The sequence below is a fragment of the Nyctibius grandis genome, chromosome 6 (assembly GCF_013368605.1).
Source record: "Nyctibius grandis isolate bNycGra1 chromosome 6, bNycGra1.pri, whole genome shotgun sequence".
Classification (NCBI taxonomy): Eukaryota; Metazoa; Chordata; class Aves; order Nyctibiiformes; family Nyctibiidae; genus Nyctibius; species Nyctibius grandis.
In genome coordinates, this window is record NC_090663.1 from 28,734,932 (window position 1) to 28,757,399 (window position 22,468).

Sequence of the window (22,468 nt, forward strand, 5' to 3'; positions counted from 1 at the left end):
TTGTACTGGTAGTGGAAGTTTCAAAGTTATTGGCAGTCCAAAGTTTGTACAGGCCAACTGTAAAAAGATTACCTGTGGGACCATTTGTCTGGCTCTAATATTTTGTTGCTATTTGCTTTGTGCTTCCTAACATTGTATTTTTCTTGATGTCTTTATAAGGCTGATGAAAGGGGAGAAGGATGCTAGCGAATTGAATCACAGAGATCTCTGCAACAATGAAGGGTTTTTAAATAATGAAAAAAATGAAATAAAGTCAATTAAGTAAGAAATTTCCATGATCTGTTTCTTACTACCATCACTGGATTATCTGAGAAAGATTTTTCAATTGCATTTTAAGGACAGTGTAACAGTGCGTTGTCAATTACCATTGTAATTATATTTCACTTATAAGCAACATTTTAGACAGTTACGTTAATAGATACATAAACAGTATTTGATGAGAAGTGTGTTGTTTGAAGGTTTTTCGCAATGAACCAGGATTACGTTTGAGGGCTTTGCATGGAAATTGAAAAAGGAAAACCACATTTTGGCAAGTTTGTGATATCTGTTGTTTCCAGGACAATATTTTGGCCATTATTACTCCTTGCTGTAATTATTTCTTCTATTATTATCCATGAATAGATGCAATTGGCTGCTCCAAAAAAAGGCATGTGAGAGATAATACTTTGCTGAGATGTGTTTTAATCCTCTGAATGCTTACATTTTATCAACTATAAAAGACATTACTGTGCTGACTATGCAGCATAAGATACTGCAGGGATGAAAAATAACCTACCGTTTCTTTTAAGTCACTATATTTCCTTCAGAAAGAAAAAGAAAGATGAGATCTACTCATTGGATGAGGACTGTAAAGTATAGAAGACAGAAATCAACTAGTGTAGACAGCTCAGCTCTTACCTGTCTTAACCTGTGCCCCATGTGCCATGCTACCACAAGTAGCTTCATCGATGTTACAGGACAGTCTAGGTACACTTGTCTGGCTTCAGGCCTCTTCTGCTGAGTACGGGAATAGTTCAAAGAACTAGATGATGTGAAAGGAGATTGTTGGATGCTCCTTTTTCAAACAGCTTCTAGGGCCTCATGTAAACTGCTGAGGACAGAACTATTTTCAGTAGCTCTTGTTTCTTCCCCTTCAGTCTTTGTGGGCAGTGTCCTTGCGCAACAAAGAAATGCTTCTCCTTTCTTACAAACCTATCTAACATGTCCAAGGGTCTTCCTGAGACTCTCTCTTTTTTCTCTAGGAAGAGTTTCTTGGAGATGTTGAATTGGTAAATATGAAGAAAGAGAAATAAGGAGTAAGCAAAGAGAAGAGAGAAACAAGCATTCTATCACAGTGTTGTTTCTTCCTGGGAGAATTGCAGACTAGGTTAGAATTACTCACAGGATTATCTTTTGCTTCTGATTTTCAAAGGTTTCATTTACTCCTATCATATGCAGAATGGCATAAACAAACTAATAAGAAAATACTGATAGACCTTCCAACGTCTGATAAATAAAATCCAGTTAGGCATGGACAGGTAAGGATATTCTTTCAACTAATTTGAACACCATAATAAATTTTGCCCTGGCTGACTTCCACAGCATTGCTGTGCCTCGTTGATCAGGAGCTGTTTTTTTTCCCCCAGAGTCAGTGCCACATCTGTAGCAGGCAGTTCGACTTTAGACAGTCTACTCAAGCAGAGGCATCAGGGTCTAGCAGAGACCATGAACCCTAGGGAGATAACCTGTTCTCTTATCTGAGCTCGGGTCACCTGAGAGCAGGCTGTAGCCTGGTTGTGTGGGTGTGTGCTGGATGAACAATAATAAGGACATTGGGAGGTGAGCTCCGTTGTAGTCTTTGTACCTTCTGAACCTGCTGATAGCAGAAGCATTACAAAGAGCAGGGAGAGGCAGGGTCATGCACTGCACTCCCTTGCTGTGGTATTGTAAGTATTTTTTCTGCTTTGAAATGAAAACACTTTGACATCCCCTGAACAGCAGTCTGTGCCAGAAGGTATGTGGGAAAGCCTGCAGTGGCAGGAAAAAAGGTATGATGTTATATTGTATTATTTGAGGAACAAAAAGGGTCACAACACACATATACATGGAGTTAGAGGATGGAAAACCCTCCTTTTGGGTTTTTTAGTATTTAGTCAAGTGATTTTAGGATGAAAATAACAGTATAAATATCACAGGCAATATTATTATTATTTTTATTATGTTCACTGACATCCTCCAAATTGATATGTGGCCTGAAAAGTACAAATGAATTACAGACAGGTATAAATATACTATACCAAAGTCTCAGGTATAATATCTGTTTTACACTGCCGCTGTTGAACAATTTTGGGGATGCCAACCTCAAGGAGGTAAAACTGTGCTATTTTACAATCACCAGTATGTGGTGTGTGTGTAGATAAGAGAGACGACAGTTGCCCAGGAGTTAGAAGATCAAAGAATTCAGGTTCTTGCTGGATCACAGCCCTTCTCTATAACTGTGACCAGCTCCTCAGAGTTGAAACTGAAATGGGAAAACATTAGATGCTTCATGCCTTGTGTTGGGACACAATCAGGCAGAGGAGCCTGCGCTCCTATACAGCATTTGGAAATGAATATGTTCCTAGGGCTGCTGTTTGTGGGGGAGGCGAGTGCCAGAATACAGTCAGACAGAAGGCACACAGGTATTTGTGCTATTTTAAAAGCTGAGAGAAACAGTGACCTGACCACTTTCTTGGGGAAAGTAAAACTAGTATCTCTATTTGGGAGTGTCCCAGACTCTCTGGCTACCTTGTTATTGATGCCCTCACTTGTAAATTGGTATTGATAGACCTTCCCAACTTGCTGACAGTTATAAGGATGATAACTGGTGATATCACTTCATTGTCCCAATGACACAGGGTCATGGACTCCAAGTCCTACAGTTATTGTTCTTGTAATTACCAAAACTGGTAAGCGATGTACTCAAGAGAAGGTCAGTACATGCTTTGACTTGAGCATATGACTTGCACTATTGCAGAAATTTAATCTGTATTCTACTGAGCTCAACTAAAATGCACAGTTTTCTGAATTTAATAAAGTTCAAGTTCTGAACTTTCCCAAACATTTCCCAAATTTTCCCAGACAATGCAGACCGGACTACAGCCTTAACGTAATAAAGCATTTAACAGAGTGCTTAAATTTAAATTTAAGTGCACACTATGCTTTTCTGTGTGAGAGCCCATGGGAGGTGGACAGCGAATAGTGAAGTGGAAGGGAATGTGATTTTGTACTGAGAGCGCACACCACAGCTGGGGACCACTTGCAGTTCCTCTTGTACACGTAAACAGAGCTTACCTGCCACAGAAAAACGTTTTGCTTTGGTTGATGACGTCTGTTGGACGAGGTCTTAGGGCCAGTGAATCAATTCTTTCTGAAAAATGCTATTCAACCTTTAATTTGAAGCAGGCAACCAACAACAACAGACAGAAGGGACTGGTTCACAACTCCTTTAGCATTGTTCGGTGTTGTTTTGATGGCAAATATTATAGTTTTCACTAGAACACAGACCTTTGATCTCCAGCCAGCTCATTCAAAGACTGTTGCACATTTTCATCTGAACAGTGACATAATGAAAATTATGCTTTTCATTAAAAGCTGTACATTTTGGAAAACATGTATCTTCTGGTGAAGTGTCATGTAGAAAAAAATTGAAACATTTTGGTGATAGCTTTTTACTTTAAAATAATCTTTCAGAAAGTATTCCTTGCTTTTAGTATACATTTTGAAAGCCTTTTAAAACTCAAAAGCTAGTAAAAGCTTTTCAAGCTTGCAGAAATGAAATGTTTAAATTGATTTTTTTTTCCTGCAGAACTTCTTCAACAAGAAAGTTGTAGATGTTTTCTTCCCTTCTGTTTCTGAGTGGAAAATAAAAACAAAATGTCCAAAACACATTGTGGTCAGAAAATTAGTGTTAGAACATAACTCTTCTTACCACTCAGTTATTGATACTAATTGAAGCTATAAGCTATGCAATATCTATTATGAAGTGAGCAGCTTAGTTTAAAGCTTCTAGATAAGGAAGTATACATAAAAATATATATGTATGCACATATATGCATACATACATATATATATACACACACATTTTCTCTTGCCTAACATTTTCTTTAGATCATGAATGCTGCATTTACTCACTGAAGCCTCTCTGGTGCAGGGTTTGTAATGTGCTCTAGATTCCTGCCTCAGCCAACTTAGTGGACAGCAGATACTTCTGCCAGTCTGGTAGTATCTAATTACAAAGCCAAGGGGTGCATATTTCAGTAGCACACTCTGAGATGTTGAAAGATGATATTCTGAGATGGAGAAGGGCATATCAGCCATTGATTTAGGTCACAGAAGCAATTCACTACTGCATGAATAACATTAGTTGAATGTTGTATCTAAACACAGTAAAAACCTTTAAAAATCTCATATGTGATAAAGGTTGGCATTAACTTTTCAGCTTTTGCCAAAGTATTATACCAGCCCATTAATCTTAGCAGAAAAATATTCTGCTTTTGCTATAATACAGCTGCTCATATAATGCAAAAAATAGAGCTAGGTTTTGGAGGGTTTTTTTTGCATTTATTATTGGAAAGAAGCATAGGAAAAAGATAAGTACTTTAAAAGAACTAGGTGTAAATTTTGGATGTTGCCACCACTGAAATAAATTATATATGGTTAAGAATGTAAACAGCTATTCTTTCCACATCAACGAGGTTAAAACACACATTTATACCTTCTATTCAGAGGGAAGATTAAAAAAAAATAATCCCATGACTACTTTAGTAGTGTTGCTGTCATAGCTTTTATTTGCAACCAAATAAAAATGAGGTTAACACCATGAATATTCCTCTTACTGCTGGGCTTGTCTGTTTACTTGCTTGCAGACGTGATCAAATAGAGATGTTTTCAAAAAGAAAATGTTACCACTGTTTTACGAGCAATCACTTTATGCCCCAAGGTCCAGCGGTGGTCCTTACACCCCAAGTAGAAATGCATTGGCGTGGACCAGTTCCTCTGCTTTGAATTTGGCCAGCTCTTAGCTGTGCTGCAAAAGTATCCACGTTAGGAGTTTCGGTCCAAAGGTAAAGAGCCACTCAAAGTCAGCAAACATAAAAGTGTCATAAAAGATATTAAAGAAAATCTATAGCCTTGGGAAAGCAATTCATGACAAATATGCTGAAGAAATAATCTAGTATTATTATTCAGTAATTTATTCTATAAATTCCCCTCATAAATAAGAGTGTGAGTGATATCTGCTCAGCCTGGGAGGACTGGTCATGGCCAGGGTAGCTGTGGGACCAGTCGAGAAACATGGACTCTTTTTGCTGCTACTTCAGTTACAGCTGGGTCCAGAAGCCAAGAATAAGATACAGTGGGGAAGGTCTGAACCCAGAGATGTCCGTGGGAGTTTTATGACATGCATATTTAACTGGCTTTCAGAAACACTGTGGAAACACCTGCCTGTTATACAGTATTTTCAGAGCTACTGTGAAGTCTGTTATTATTGTCATGGCAGCTGTTATACAGAAAAGGCAAATTCTCAAACACATATTTGATTCCCAAATATTTCATATTTCTGCAGCTCCAGTAATATACAAAGTTTAAAAAAAAAATACCCCAAAATATTGAAACAACTTGGGAGAGTCACGTAATCTGTAATATATTTCTTGTTGTACACTTACACTGTCTACTAAGATTTCTTTTAAAAAAGGTTCAGGATGTCATATTTCAGTCACCTTCTCTCTGTTTTATCATTTACTTTGTTTTGTTTTACTATCTGTCTCTTTTTTGTCATATTTTCCAGGTTTTTATCTCTACATTTAGTTTGCACTACTCTTCCTTTGTCAGTATCCTGACATTTTGGGTTTTGGTTTATTATCTACTTTTGGTTATTTCTGTCTTTTCAGCCCCTTTTCAGTCCCCTGCATCCCTCTGTTTTGTTACTCATCTGCTTGCTCTATTAAGCCTTCTCTTTTTCATCAGCAAGCTCTTCCTCTGTTCTGTGGTCTCTCTTGATGCTAAGCCCATGTATTTAGCTTCATGGGATGACATCCCTCATGCTGTTTGCAGGAGACTCGCTCAGTTAATGATTACGTTTAGTTGCAAACATGTCGGACGGATGCCAGTGCGATGGCAGAGGGATAGATTTTCCCTAGGTGTACACCAAAGCATAACTAACAACTCCTCATTTGTGAAAGCCCCGATCCACCTGCTAGAGAAATCTGGGAAAAGACTGAGTCAGGCACAAAATTAGAAAGACCTTTTGGTTTTCTTGTGTTCAACCATGAACAGGATTGAACTAGTGCAACAATTGTTCTTCCTCTCTAGATTGAGAAAAAAAGGGCAGCTGTTCCCAAGTCATGGGGAGTAGCGTCTGTTCCATGAAGTGGTGCAGGTCATGCTGCTGCTGGTGCTGCCTACTTGAAGCTCCCAAGCAAAATGCAAGCTCTCCAGGCTGATGCAGTAAAACAGACACTGCCTTTGGACCCTTTGAGAGATGATAGCACTGTGCTGTTAAGCTAAAACCTGTAAATGATGTAGAGGATCATTACTAAAGCAACTTTATTTCCTCCTGAAACCATAAATCCCTTACTTGGCAGTCTTTCTACATGGACACCTTATTTGAAGCATGCTCTTGGCCCATGCGCATGGGGTTTTCTGAATCTGACACAAAAGTTGCCTTCTCAGGCCAAATGATTTCTATAAGTTTCAGGTTTTAGTGAGAATCCCACTTACAGGAAGTGCGAGAAAGTGGTCAATGTAAGTTGCTCCAAATCTTTTGGTTTGTTCATCTGTCCAACTTCCACAGCCTGAGTAAAGTTCTGTCATGCCCATTAACCAGAGAATTACCTTCTCTTTAACTTCATCTAAAATTTTATGTGCATTTGCGAGTTATACGAGATGATTCTAATTTGGAGTTTGTTGCGCAAAATTGTAAAAGTTAATTTTCTTAAATGTCTTCCTATAAATTTGTTTACAGTGCTCGTCATTTATTATGTTTTTGCCACAGTTCCAAGGCAGGAAGGAAAAGCACAGTGTTCAAACATTATTCTTCTGATTTATTTCAAGAGCGTATTCTGATCGCTAAATATTGTAGGCTGTAGTCATCGAGTTGGGTAGTGAAATAGGAATTATCATGCATTCTCATTAAGAAAAAATATGCAAATCTCTCAGACTTTCTTGACTCTTATTTTTAATTACCAGTGTGGTTCAAGACAGCTGACAGGAAGGATTCTCCCTGGTATGATAAGGTCCTGCCAAGGGCAAGTTCTGCATGTTTGTAGCACAGAAAATGAGGTGTTTACTAAAATTTCCCTGAAGAATTATTTAGTCAATGCCCTTGATAATTCTGTGCAGGGCAAACAAGGGTATTTCTTCACTACCACATTAGGAAAAAATAAAGGAATAAACATAAAAGTGACTCTGCGTACACACCTTCCACTTGACATCTTTCCAGATCACTTTACAACTTTCCATTTTTCCGTGTCTTCAGCTACTTATTTGTATGCTGTAGGGACACCACAGTCCTGATGCTTCGCTAGATAATGATCGTCTGTATCTATGCTGCCAGCCGCTGGTGTCTGGGAACAAACAGCATTAGAGATTAGAGCTAAGAAGGAACAAGAATTTCCATCCTGTTGAGTAGTTTTCCACTTCAAAATGTATTTTCACTCCAAAGAGGAGAAAACGACAAGTATATGAAATTATCTTTTGAAGGAATATTTTAAGAACTCCTTTTGGTTACTTCTAAAAAGGATGAACTCCTTTTCCTTTCAGCAACCCGTGCATGGTTACTAAAATATTTGTCAGTGTTTATGTAGAGTACTTGTCTTCTAAGTAGAGGACAGGCTAATCCTCTCTCTTGGAATGTGTGAAAATACGTTGGAGAAGAGTCAACGCTGCAGCAGCGGTATAACAGATTTTCAGCTTAGAAAACAGGCTGAAAAAAAGCCCACTTTTTATAAGATTTGTTCCTAAAATTGAATTTCTAACATCCATTCTAAGAGAAATAAATACTGACCTATCACAACATGCTTCCTTCCCAGAAAGAGAGACAGATAACTGATAAATTACGTATGTTTGCAATTACACCTCCAATGTTCTATAAGTGATCTGTAAAACCCGAGTGTTTTTCCTGAGAACTCTTTACTGACTCCACATTGAACCTGGTAAACACCTTTCTAAGCAGAATATGCTTTTTGCCATGACTTTTTTTTTTTTTTATTGCATTTACATAGTAAGATAAATCATGACTTCATTATTTGGCAAAATCTGCAATGGCATCTACCCAATTTTACAACTTTGTCTTTACAGTTATTACATGACATAGTTCAAAAATTATCTATTCACCCATCAAGGTTCATTTTCCATAGATTACTACAATGCCTTACAGGTATCTTTGCTTATTATTTTCTAACTTGTGGTTTTACTTCTGGATTACTGCTGAAATAATTAAAGATCATTTGCTGAATATAATGAGTAATTTGAAAAGCTTGGAAATGCCTTAATACGTTTTAAAAAGCTGGGATTTTAGTTGTTTATCTGAATATAATATCTTTGTTTAGAGCAATGATTCTCAGGCTTTTTGAAAATGTACCACTTTCTCTTGGACGAAGTAATCCCTGTAGTATTTACCCTCACTAATAGTTTTAATCCCAGAAGGAAAGATGCAGCATAAACTTTCACATATGAAGAAGTGGGTAAAAAGTCAAACCTGAATTGCCGCATGAAACTTATTACAGTCAAGGGAACTGCCTCCACTCACTGCAGTGGCCTTTGATTTGGGCACTGAATACACACAAAATGTACTTTTTTGTTGTTGGTTGGATGTTGTTAGAGTAATATGATGTGGATTCTCACTAAAAATTATAGACACATCTGTCCTCTCTGCAGCCATAATCCAGTTCAGTGTGGAAAGACCAAAAGTATTACAAGTTAGTGTCAGCTCATGGACGTGATGAAGTTTAGCTTAGGCTCTCATCCTTGCTTAAAGGAGGCTGTCAACAGCACTTGAGCTAATGAGTTTAGACTTCGTCTGGGTACTATGCTGTTAAAGAAATTTCTTTTCCCTAGATTTTCTGCAGCAGACTCTCAGACGCCAATTTCCAGGAAAATAAATAATTTAATTGAATAGTACGGCTGTAAGGACAGCTCAAGCTGGGTACCTCCAGGGAGGGACCCAGAACAAAGAAATCCCTGGACATTTATACCCTTACAACCTATGCACCCGCTCTTCACGCACTGTTCATGCGCTCTGCACACGCCTCTTGGTCCAATGGTAATTAGTGGTCTGGCATCCTGTTTTTCTTATTGGATTCTTGGTCTTCCAAGCGAGACCTGAAACATCTTATCTGCAAGAGTTACAGCTTCTGCTGAGTTACAGCTTCTTCTGACAGCTGTAGCCTCCTTATCTTCCAGTTCACACTGGTCTCAAGGCCTTCCTTCAGGTATCCATCAACAGTTCAAGATGGGTTCAGAAGTTCACAACAGTTGAGGCCCAGGGCTTCAGCAGCTTTAACTGCCAATGCTAAGCAAGATTATTCAAGCAACAGAATACAGTTAAAAGATACAGTTAAAAGAATTCAATTAACTAAAATTATTCTACAACTACCAGATTGTGTTTGTGCAAATAAACATGAGTCACTGTTATAAGAGAATCAGACATCTCTAAAATCAGGGGGTCAGGGGAGTCCTACATTCACGTTATTATTGCAGCTTTGAAGAATTTGTGCTTTAATAGATGAGAGGGGATTAACCCTCAGCATTGTATTTTACTGGTTGGGGAAGGAGAAGTGACTCTGTGTACAGGACAATAGCAAAAGGGTGATGATTTACTCACATTGGAAGTCCACTAGCATCTAAAATACATCTGTTTCTTGAAAATGTTTGGCTTGATTCACCATCTCCAAAGCTTTCAAAAAAAAGTAAAGTTGCACCTTACTTAGATAAACAGCTGAACTACTGCCTTAAGTTGGTGATTGCAAGAACTTAATTCCTCCACTTCCATCTTTGCATTTGAAAAAAGTAGAATGTTGGATTGTGTTTTCAAGATGCAATTTTTGTGCTTAAATAGTATTTTTAATGAAATTACTCAATGCTTGGAAGCTATTAACAAGTTATTTAATGTAATGGAAACTATTTTTTTTTCCAGGTATCAACAGTGCTAGAGTTTGGCCGCATAGTAATTTATACTACCAGCCTTCGTGTGGTGAGAACCACTTTTGAAAGATGTGAACTGGTTAGAAAGATCTTTCAAAATCACAGAGTTAAATTTGAAGAAAAAAACATTGCTCTGAACAGCGATTATGGAAAAGAACTAGACGAAAGATGCAGGAGGGTCTGTGAAGTTCCCTCACTCCCTGTTGTGTTTATCGATGGCCATTATCTTGGGGTAAGTAAAGCATGAGCCTATGTTTTATTCTGCAGTCTGTAAGAACAGATAAAAATCTTGATGAAAGAGAAGCAGGGTTTTTAGAAAATTGTTTGCAATGCTGAAATGATGGGAACAATCAAAGACAGAGATCCTTTTGTGGTATGTGCAGCACAGGTCCACACTGATAGGCTTGATCTGAAGAGGCAAAAGATAACCGGGGAGAGGTTATCAAGAGGGGAAGATGCAGTAACACAATCTGATCTAAGCTATCCCGTGTTTCTTAAAAAATAGCTTATCTTTGTAGTTGAAAGCATGAAAATCTAGAGAAGTGTATTTTTTTTTCCTCATGGGAAGCTGTATGTATGATTGACCCAGGAAGATAGAACACACGTAGCATAAACCTGTCATTTAGTAGTATCTGTGTTGAATATGAAGCTAACATCTTGGAGCGTCAGACCTTTAACATGCATTAAATTTTATATGATTTAGTCTGTATCAGGCATCTGTAATCAACTGAACATTGTTTTAGGTACAGAACTGATTAATACTTAATTTTAGAAAAGTCTAGCAGTAAAAGAGAGAGAAAAACAGCCCAACTCTGACCTGTTGCAAGACATAAACTCTAAATGGAAAACTATAATCCAAATTTGTACTCTGGTACTCTAGGTCTAAAAGCCTGTTGATATTTGAAGTCACCTTTTCATTAAGGCCAGTCTGTACTTTCAAAATGTATCTCTCAGAAACTGAAAAAATCAGAGTTTAAAAGAAAAAAGATTCTATAAAGTGGCACAAAGAAAACAGCTTGAGAGCTCAGACAAGGTATTTGTCTTGAGCAGTAAAGAACTAGCAATTAGCACCAACAGCAAGACTGTGATTTGTGAAGGCAAACTATATTTACACACAGTGGGGTTATTGTGTTTGTATCGCTTAACACTGTCATTTTCACAAAAGATTTAAGTAATGAAATGAAATGTAATCAACAATCAGGCATAACTGATATTGGGCCTGTATAAACACTTGAATACCCTTTCTCCCCATCCCCTTCCTAGCTCTCGGTGTGCTCTGCTCGAGCCGGGCTTCCCCGAGCGCTCTCACAAATGCATTTGCTGGCACAGGGCTTGCCAGACCACAGCAGCAACTGCAAAATTGCCTGTGTGCAGAGTATTAGCAGACAGTGATTTTTACTTCCTAGTAGAGGATGCTTTTATCAAAAACCTGAGTCAGACGGTTCTCCAGACAGCCAGGAACAGAAGTGCTTCATTCAAAAGGAGCTTAAAATTCAACAGGATTCAGACTAAGATTTACTCACCTAATTATCTTGTTAAAAATAAAAGTAGTGAGTTATGACTGAGTCCAAGAAAATCTCAGTCCGTGTGTGATCAATTTATCAAAAGAATTCTGTTAAAATACTGAAATGGGTTGAATAAATTATTTGCTCAGCTCTAGGTGAAGCCTGGTTACAGTCATGTTGGTGTGATGGTTGGCCCATTAATTCACTGCTGTTTTTTTTTTATTTTTACAAGATCATGGGAAACTTGTCTTTTAACAGAGGACCAACAGTGTAGTGAGCAATACAATCTCATTAAACTATTTGAGTATTTTATGAGATATTTTGGAGAGGTATAGGAAGGAAGGCAAGTGAATCACGAAGTAACCGGTCTGTGAGAGAGGCAAATCTAGCTGTCCAACTACCTGCTGACGTACTCATCAGGTTTTACTTTCTGTGGGTAAAAAAATGAAGAAAGAATTTGGTGTTCTGGTCTACAGACAACTATTACAGCATGGCAACTTCACTGCATTGTTTAACATAAGGAAGGAAAAAGAAATATTGATCTGCTAAAAACCAGAACAAAATCAGACTTGGGGGGTGTTTTCTTTCTTCTCTTTCTTTCCTTTTTTTTTTTTTTTTTTTTTTTAATTAAATCGATGAGGCACACCGTGGTTAAATGGAGCAGACTTTAGCTCCAGGAGAGGATTAGGGTTATTCCACGTAACAGCGATATTATTTGTAGAGAATCTGCTTTGTGGGTAGGGAGCGGTCCAGGAGACGCCTGCTCTGCTCATGGGGAGCATCACGGCCAGCCAGGATGGTGGCAGCCCTTTGCTCTGCCAAGGTAGGTGCCCCTCCTCTGTGCTCACAGGTTTCTGCCCTCCACTGCTCTCCACTAATTATTATCACCCTAGGGAGCACTGCTGCTTTGGATCTGTTGCTACAGCATCACTCTCTAATGGGCATTAGTTGAGATAAACCAGGATGGGAAAACCAAGTTCCATGTGAGCAGAGCTAACTGGGGCAGCCTGCTGTGGCTGCCAATGGGAGCACTGTGGCTGGCAGGGCCATGGGAAGGGACAGCCCCAGGGTGAAAGTGTCACTCGCGCTGGCAAGTGACCTGTGTCCAAAGCAGTTTTTATTTCTTTGTCTTACTATGGCTTCATAAGAGAGGATGGCATTCATTCCTTTAGGAAGAGAAATAAGGAGTGAGGGGCACTTTGCATATCGAGAAGGTCTGGTAATGGAGTAATCGCCCCCCCCAGCTATGTCAGTGCCTGGGGGAGGTGGCATCTTAAGAAGACAATGCCTCAGTGACTCCAAAGGCAGTAAGTTGTCTGGAACCTGTGCTGGGCTTGAGTTTCATTAAAATGCAATTGAGAACTAATTACAGAATTCGGTCTTGTTGGTAATAGTGGACATTTCTATAATGCCTTTTACGATAATTATCTTCTGATATGCAAATACAACACAGAAATCCAGAAGCCTGGTGTGTCAGTAAATTAATCATGCAATATTTTCTCTCTCTCTCTTTCTGTTTCTGTTTTTAAAATTTTGAATATTTATTTCCTGGCAAATCCCTCCCCGAAGGAGTTTGCATGTAACAATACAAAGGAGAATCTATATTGAGCTAGGCACCTTTCAATGAGTCATAAGGAGAAAAAAACCCAAGCCCTAATTAAAATGTGAACAGTTTTGAAAGGGGACAAGATTATTTTTAATGAGATAAATGTAACAAAAGCAGCAGAACACAGCATATGTGCATCTGACAGAGTATACGGTACCCAAGCTGATCAGAAGCAGGGAGAAGGTTGTTAGAGCACTGCAGGCTGTGTGGATAAATCTTCACAGCGCTGTGGAATTTATCATTGCCTGCACAGGGGGAACAAAACAATCCAGCGACTTGGGCAGAAGCAATAGAAAAAATCTTATTTAGCCCCTGTCAAGCAAAGTCCCGTGTGCTACAGTACAGCAGGTTTTTTAATCTCATTTTTTCAGGATTGAATCATTGTATTTCTTGACACACACTGTCTAAATATCAGTCTGTCAGGAAATTGCAGGTTCTTTCTGCAGCATGCTCTTTGCCAGCTGATCTAATCCCTCCTTTTCACCTAAGGCTGTCTCCATCTGAAATGGAATCATGCCATCTGCTGGGACACCAAAGCAAAATAAAAAATGACTTCCAAAAACCAGAAAGCAACACAGAAAAAAGATAATAATTAAAAAAAATGGAGCATTCATGTACTCTTTTACAAAGGCACCCAGGACTTTTAGAGGTTTATGTTATGTACAGACCCACTCTGTTGGAAAAACGATGCACACGAAAAAAGGCAAATAGAGTCATCTTTAGTAAACATGTTAACTCACGGCATAATAGTTTTAAAATACATTTATTTTATTTTTCACTTTAAATATGTGACTGAATTCAGTATTCATCTGCCATATAAACCTACCTGAATCTTTTTCAAATATGTGAATTTAATATTTCTTTTCCTGAAGAAACTGTTTCTTATTTAGTTTTCCCAGCTGTAATGAATCCACAATAGCATGAAATTTACAGAAAAATGATTTTATTTGACTCATTGATTATGACTATTTCCTAAGAACGATGAGGCTACTTTTGTAATTGACTTTTACAAAATATCTGTGTAACATATGTTTTGTTATGCAAGTAGTAACAGTTCCCTTTTTGCTGCTTTCCAGTGGCCATGTATGATTAGTAGCTCTCAATTGCCTCCGTTCTCCTGGCGTTCACTTGATGGCGAGGATGAATGGTTCTAAGGCAGTAAAACTGTGATGTAACCATTGCCTCGAGTCACCTAGCGTTTTCCCACTTGCATCTTCCATTTTTCAGTTTAGCATTTCAGGAACAGCAGGGTTTAATTAATCTAATAGCTCTTTGCACATCAGTCTTTCAGTCCTTTGCATATCAAATCCAATATTTCCCATGCTGGTACTATACTGCAGTGTCAATTTTCTCAGTTTATGGGCAGATTTTCAGGCATTTAATCATAGTCCATGCATGTTTGCTGCCAAGGGGCACCTCGTTGTGAGAGGTGTAGAGTTGTAGGCTGAAGAACGTGTGAGCTTTGGGTGAAGACAGAGGTATCTACAGTCTGTCTCTTCACTAAGGCACGGTGAAAAAACATGGCAGGTCCAGTAAGGGTAAGGTGTGTGATTACATTCTGCTGCCTTAGCAAGAGGCCTCTCCCGTAAAATTAGCAAAAGTTTGTTTTTAGGGAGATAAGGGAGGCAACTCATCTGCACAGCAAATGTTTCCACAGGAGAAATGTTGCAGTGCCATGATAATTTTTCTCTGTATATAAGGAAGCATGTGGAAGAGAGGCTGCTTCCCAAAATCAGCAAGTATTCTAGTACAGACAGATGCACAGCCATATACCTACATGTATTCCTCACATCATGAAAATGGTAATGTGCTACATCCAAGACAGGTGAGCAACAGACTGGACTGGTGACAGGACAGAGCTGGTGCAGAAGGAGATTTAACAGACCTTGGAGTTATCCTAGTTCTGCAATTAGTGGGACTATACCTGAAATGTGATGCTAATTTCTGGATGTTCTCAAGAGAAAATTGGGAAAATATTTTGGAGAATAAAAATAGTTTCAAAAGCCTGTTGAGTGATTTAGCATGTCTGTGGCATTTCCTTGCCAAAAGAAGGGCAAAGATGTGACCGCAGCCCCTGGGCTCCTCCACCATGGTAGAGAGCTACTGAAGCTAGTAGATAAAGGATTCACAGGCTGGTGCTTTGAAATTTAACTGGTTAACAAACCTGAAAACTCACTTCTCCCTGCTGCTTCTCGAAACGTTATGGCCACTGTCCCTTATGCTCCTTGTGTGAGTCTTAGGAGGGACAGGCTCTTTAATATTTCACATTCCTTTGTGGGTCGTTGTAGCCTGAGTACAACCTAGGAAGAAAAAGAAAGGCATCACTTTCTGGTCAGAAAGCAGCTATTGGACTTACTTAACAGCTGTTTTAATTACTCTATTAATCACAGACTCTGTGTGTTAAGCTTCACAGATCCAAAGGGAAGATTAACCTCTGCAAAGTATCTTTTATTCAAATTTCACTTGAGGCAGTCGTTAATTAGGAAAGACAGGCTGAAACACTTAAAAACGTTGATAGCCATTCAGACGCTTGGCTTTTTATTTTAGAAGCATAGTAATGAGGCTTTCCACTTTGAAAGTAACACAGCTGGCTGACTGAATGTCATCTGAAATATAAATCCTTTAAAATATGAATCTATAACCTGTCAGACTTTTAATTATACCGCTGCAAAAGCCAGTCAGCGCTATCACACAGCATTGCTATAACACAGAGCAGAAGTCACAGGAATGCTGTTGCCAGCTGTTGCCACAGAGGAGAGATCCTTTCCTAAATGGGGGCAAATCGGGGCTTGTCTAGTTTAGGGAATTTGCAGTGCTGCAATTACATCAATAAAGCTGCAAATCCTTAATGTCTCTGCACCAGACGGGCAGCGCAAGCTTTGCTTTAAGCCTCTGTGGTGTATTCAGGCCCAGAGCTAATACTCCATGGGCCTCCTTGGCAAACCCTTGCTTTGTTGTGCCAATCACTCCTATCGCCCGTTCCTTGTGAAAGCAGAGAAAGATTAGAGGGCAAGTGTGAAAGGGGGCCCCAGACTACTAAGAGCTGCTCTGCTGCGGACACACGGAGCCTAATGCATATGTCGAAGCCGGTACACTCTGTGCCCATGATCGATAACAGATTTCAATAGAAGAGTCAGCACAAGTAAAGCTAGCTGATCTGAGTCTCCTGTCATCTTCTGTGACTAATTAACTGCAACTAATTACCTTGTAGATACTTTTTTTTAAAAAAAAAGTCTCTTTGGAAGTGTAGCACTGTAAGAGTAGCATTCACTGAAAAGTGGCACTCACATCCACTAAAATATTAAATTTTTTGCTTTTTAACTGAAATGAAAATCATCAAACACAGAGTCAAAAGTGCTTCTTTTTTTGTACAAAGCCAAAGCAAAAAGACTTTCTACAGGGAAACTGACCTTAGTAAGGTGTCATACAAAATCCTTTGCAACATTTTGGTGGCCCTTAGTTGGCTTTTGTGCTACACACTTGTAGCCTCTGCAGTCCCCAGCAAGGCACTGTGAATGGTTGGACACTAACACGTACATTAGTGACCCATATGTGTTCCCTGTGCTCCCCAGCAGCCTTTTCTGTACCTTCCAGTAACAGGGAGAGCAGTGCTGGTGGGGAGCTGGGGCTGAGAGCCCTTTCGGCTGACCGTGGGCAGCTCAAAGTAATGGTACATCTGAGCCATGTACCAGCATCCCACCACACCTCGGCCCCCTACCAGCATCCCACCGCACCTCAGCCCTGTGCCAGCATCTGACCGCACCTTAGCCCTGTGCCAGCATCCCAGCACACCTCAGCCCTGTGCCAGCATCCCACTATGCCTCAGCTGTGTACCAGCATCCCAGCACACCTCAGCCCTGTGCCAGCATCCCACCATGCCTCAGCTGTGTACCAGCATCCCAGCACACCTCAGCCCTGTACCAGCATCCCACTGCACCTCAGCCCTCTGCCAGCATCCCAGCCCACCTCCCACATCATGCCAGAAGCAAACCCAAAGATGAATTTAACAGTCTGGGCATGCAGGGCCTAGAAAACTGGGGCAGCACAATGGCATGAACCCACCAACTGGTCTAGATGTGGCCAATCACCCTTAGAAGCAGGTAAGGGCTGTGCAGTTCCTTCTTTCTGTGCCCCATTTCCCTCACTTTTTGTTGGTTTCTTGTGATCCGCTGATTAAAAGTCTCTGTAAGTGTTTGGTAATATTTAGTACTCAGTGAATTTGGTTACATAAGTGAAGTGTAAGCATTGAAATGTGGCCCTCTAATTAGAAGAAAAGGGAAAAAAGTTTTACATCATCTTTGACACTTTAATTTTGTCTGCAATAATCTCTTAGCATTTACTTTCAGGAGGAAAAAAGAAAAAACACTTCAGTATTGCTTTGGTTCAGATCACAGAACCCCTCAAAGGCCTAGTGTACTCAGACTAAATTATTATTATTCATTGTTGTGTCTGACTTTAATGTCATTACAGTGTTTTCATTACCCTTTTTCTCCTTGTGTTATACATTAGGCATATTATGTTTTAATTCAATGCTCAACTGCAATAATATTTGAAATACAATTTCCTCCTCTCATTTTGCTGCATTCTCTGATGTGCTGTATATTTATATAATTGTAATTTTTGACACAGTAACTAGACATATTTTTTATTCTGTCAGGAAACATACCCTGCAAAATAAAAGGAACACAATCAGAACTTCCAAGCTGTGTCACATTTTACAAAAAAGCAATGTGATACAACACCTGGTAACGAACTTCAGGCACTACTATCAGAACTGCAATTAGATTCTCCTCTCCTTCTAGCTTTCCTAAGGTTGACCTAATTACAAAACACTTGATGTGAGTCAAATTTGTCCTCAGCCTGTTTAAATTTTCAAGACCAAATCTTCTAATAATCTCTTTTTTTTTTTTCATGCTAAACTGGCTGACCTTTTTCTTCTTATTACTAATAGGGTGCTGAGAAAATTTTACTAATGAATGAATCTGGGGAACTGCAGGATCTCTTAACAAAAATTGAGGTAACTGTATTTCTGCAAATAAATATAAGGAACCTACAATGAATATTTGTAATTGAGTAGATTTTATTTGTAGATTTTATTTTTGTACCATTTCCTTTTCTTCTGTTATAAACTGATGATCCCAAATACTTTTTTAGTTTTTCTCTTTGAATGAATGATATCATAGTATTACAGCCCATTAAGGTTGAGAAAACATGAATGGCGATAACATCAAACCAAAATGTCCATTTCAATTTTCTCTTGATTTTGTCACAGCAGGAAAAGCAAGTCATTTTCCCTTTCCCATAACTTTTGACATCACCTTTGGTGTTTAACCTTCACCATGCCCTGGGGATGTCAGGCCTCTTGTGTGGATGCTGCACCACTTCCCTGTGTACGGCAGTGAATGCTCTGGGAACCTGCACATCTGCATTCTGGCTAGACCTACAGCTGGACATCTACAACATCTGGGCAAATGCTGGAAGTTTCCAATTACACCAATTTGTACAAATTTCAAATTACAGGTTATCATGTCTTTCTCCAGCTCTTAGTTCACTTTGTCCATCGAAGTTCTCTGGGGCAAGTTTGCCTTTTATTGGGAACAGTTGACACGCAGTCCCTGAGGACACTTGAAGTGTGGGTCTGCTCCTACAGCTTTGCTGTGAGCTATGATCTCTACTGGTCATCACTTTTCTGCTGGCCTTGTGCTGTAGGCTGCCCAAAGCATTTTCTGTTTTCCTTTGGATAGCCTGCAACAAAAAACATTTTGAGGAGACATGTGTCATAATGTCTGGGTTATATGAATAGCTGTGTCCTTAGTAAAGGAATGTATTGCTATTATTTATCTTGTTATTTTGAAATCACCCCTAACCAAATTAAGATAGCACATAAACTTCAGGAGTATGTAACATCAACATTAAGAACACATAATGAGGATATGATATTTGTAAAAGACATTGATGAAAGAGCAACAGAAAGCTACATCTAGTTGATTTAACCCCAAGGTTTTTCTTTCCCTGCATTTAGCCAAACTACAGCGTATGCTTTCCTAACATGCTCTCAGTAACTCTTTGTATGCCATACATCTTTGAGTTTATCACAAAACGAGCCTCTCTTTTTGTGAAGCATGTTGGTTTCTTACAGCCAATCTCCTTAAACTCCTCCAAAAGTTCCAGTCAGGCTGAGCTCAAGGGTTGTTCACCTCTGTCTTATTCAGGAGGTAGACTGAACACTATCCAGTAAATCATGAATTGCCTTGTCCCTTTGCAGTGCAGATGGTACCTTCTGCATTTGTCTGGCCTGTTCCTTAACTCAGGAAAACTTTCCTTGCCTCATGACTCAGTGAATGTATTTCTGTGTAAAATGCAGAAGAACCTGTTGGCCATATTGAACCATATTGAACCAGAAACTATTAAGCAAAAGTGTACATATGATTAAAGCATGCAGCATTCTTTCTGATTAGAAAAGTTAGCTAATACACCTCCTTAACATTTTTCATTACTTTGGAATGAAATGTCCCCAGATCCTGCTTTGGGGGGCCCTATAACGTTATTACCTAACCCAATGTGTGTCTCATCTTGGGACAGAAATTACATCTATAAAAAAACAATGCCAGACTATAGCAGACTGATAACCGCCTACTGAATACAGCTACTGCTTCACTGCCTTTTGTGTTTTGTTTTGATTTTTTTTTTTTAAAAAATGGATTTGCTACAATTGCAAGAGGCAGTCAGGTTTCTTCATTACTGAAGATGCAGAAAGTGGTTACGCAAACTGTCATCTGTTCAAGAAAGAAATGGCCATTGTTCAAGGAACTGAGCTAAAGCAATTTTGCTTTATTTTTTGTTGCTTCTCTTAACTACATGGAAAGCTAGTTATTTACAAGCCTAACAAGCAATAATGAATATAAAGATTAAAAATATTATCTTAAATTGTTGAGATTATTTGCAATAATATCCAATGAAGTAAACCACCGTCATAAATTTTGAAAGATGTGGGCACTCCTGAGATAAAAAGAATGCTAATTTTACATTAAATTCTTCCATATATTGTCCGTGGAGAAGTTGATAGTAATAGAAGTTGTTTGCCTGGTGAAGAAGAATGGCAAGTTTATGAGCTACAGGACAAAAAGAAAAAGTGGCTTTTTTGCATATTCATCCGTGTTGTCAATAGATGAATGCTATTATTAATGGTTTTGCAGAAATCTCTTCAGTTTTCTTGATGAAGCTACAAGAAGGACTATGTTACATGTACATATTTTGGTATACTCTGGTAATAATTTGTGACTAATTTTTTAGTGGTGCATAATTCCTCAGACTAACACTAGCAGGAATTGCATGGATTTTTGTTCTTCTTTTGTAAAGAAATCTGTAAAGTCTTTACTCAATAGTGCAATGTTAAAGCCACGTATCTGTGCTGTGGTAAGTACCCAATGTGGTGTACCTTTCATTTCTCTGATACAGAACTTTAAGGCAATCATTAAACAAACTAGCAACATTTTCAGCAAGTGAAACTTAAAAATGTCTTTGAAATCTCTCCTTGTGTTCTCCATTCTCTTTAATCCAATGCAAAATACAGTAAAATCATTTTTTACTCAGGAATTACGACAATTGAGGGAGCCCAAACATTGCTTGTGTCAATTTTCTCCAGGTATAACTGTTGAAAATTGATCGTCTTTCTTCTTTACACTTAAAGCTTCAGCATTCTACACCCATAAATTTGAATACACCACTTATTTGCTCAAGCACTACTTGTCGGAAGCTATGAATTGCTTTTTGATATGATCAGCTCTAACTGTAATAGGAATAATATGTTCAGCACAATCATGCAAACATTAAAAGTCATAATATCTTAACATACAGCAGAGAAAATATAATGTCAACATAGAATGCCTGGAGTTTAGATCCAATCAATTGCAATACCTCCTAGAACTGATCTAGACCTAAACTGCATCAGAGTAATGTACACAAGCTACCCTTTAGCTAGCTGTTTTGGCAAGTGTAAATACAGGCTGCTGAGGTATAATGTGTCTGATGAATCTGCAGTGAGCCTCTCTGACCATTGCATGTGGATCTGACCAAAGAAAAAGGCAGATGTACTGGGTTCCATGGTGGTATACCTTGGGGTGGGGTGGTGGGTATTGCTCAAGGTGGGAACCAGAATGTGTATTCTCAGCTGTCCTGGAGCCCTCGTTGTCCTAGAGCTTATGGCGGTTGATGAGGTAACATTTTTGTCTTTCTCACATTCTTCTTTGAGCAGAGAGTCCAGCATCCTCACGAGTGCCCCTCTTGCGGGGGCTTTGGTTTCCTGCTGTGCTCCGCGTGTCATGGGAGCAAGATGTCTGTGTTTCGGAACTGCTTTACGGACTCATTCAAAGCCCTCAAGTGTACCGCTTGCAATGAGAATGGGCTACAGCGCTGCAGGAGCTGTGCAGGCTAAGAATGGCATCTCCACTTGTACAAACTGATTTTATGGTACTACACCAGTTTGTAATACGATTTTTTAAAATTAATCTGTTTATCCAATTCAGTCAATAAAAATCCATTTGTAGTATACTACTGCTGGTTTGATCATTTGAGCTGTTTAAACTTAGGTTGCTGACCATAGCATGAACTCTGAAATATATTTTTCTGCTTTCTTTATAGAGAGATCTGTAGTCTGCAAAACTTATTGTATTATCAGCCCTTTGGATCTGAAGTCTTCCCTTTTTCTATAGGGGATCATCAGCAATAGTATGTGTTTGAGTCATGACCTCAAGATTACAGCAAAATGAAACAACCTTCAAATTATTGAGTAGCTGCTGCTTTCAAGACCAGTGAGAATAAAGATTTTGTGATCTGGACTAGCCCAAGACCATTCTGCTTAGCACTTCCCTGAAAAATCACTATGGCTGAATTCTGGCCTGAATTCTAAGTAGCAACAGAAGAACAGAAACATTTCTTAAGAGTCTAATGAATCAGCTTTCTCTTTTAGTACTGCTTTGTGTTTGGTACTAAATTAATGTTGTTAGACAAAGTTACATAAACAGTTAACATAGTAGATGTTAATAACCGTTGTACTATCAGAGCTTTATGATCCTACATATCACAGTAGATCTTATAGTGATCAAGTGAGAACACTGGATAGCTTTATAAATTGCATATAAAGTAGCTGAGGACTAGATTTCTGCTTTTTCAGCTTAGTAACTGTTGTGGTTTGACA

The 22,468-nt window shown here is 38.9% G+C and overlaps 1 protein-coding gene across 1 annotated transcript in view; it reads left to right on the forward strand.

The window, feature by feature from the left end:
* GRXCR1 (glutaredoxin and cysteine rich domain containing 1) overlaps positions 1-21,706 on the forward strand; it is a 42,604-nt gene extending 20,898 nt beyond the window's left edge. Inside the window, exons 3-5 of the mRNA XM_068404205.1 lie at positions 10,154-10,393; positions 18,224-18,289; positions 21,527-21,706. Coding sequence (XP_068260306.1) covers positions 10,154-10,393; positions 18,224-18,289; positions 21,527-21,706 — 486 coding nt within the window. The remainder of the gene's footprint in view (positions 1-10,153; positions 10,394-18,223; positions 18,290-21,526) is intronic.
* Positions 21,707-22,468: the final 762 nt, after the last annotated feature.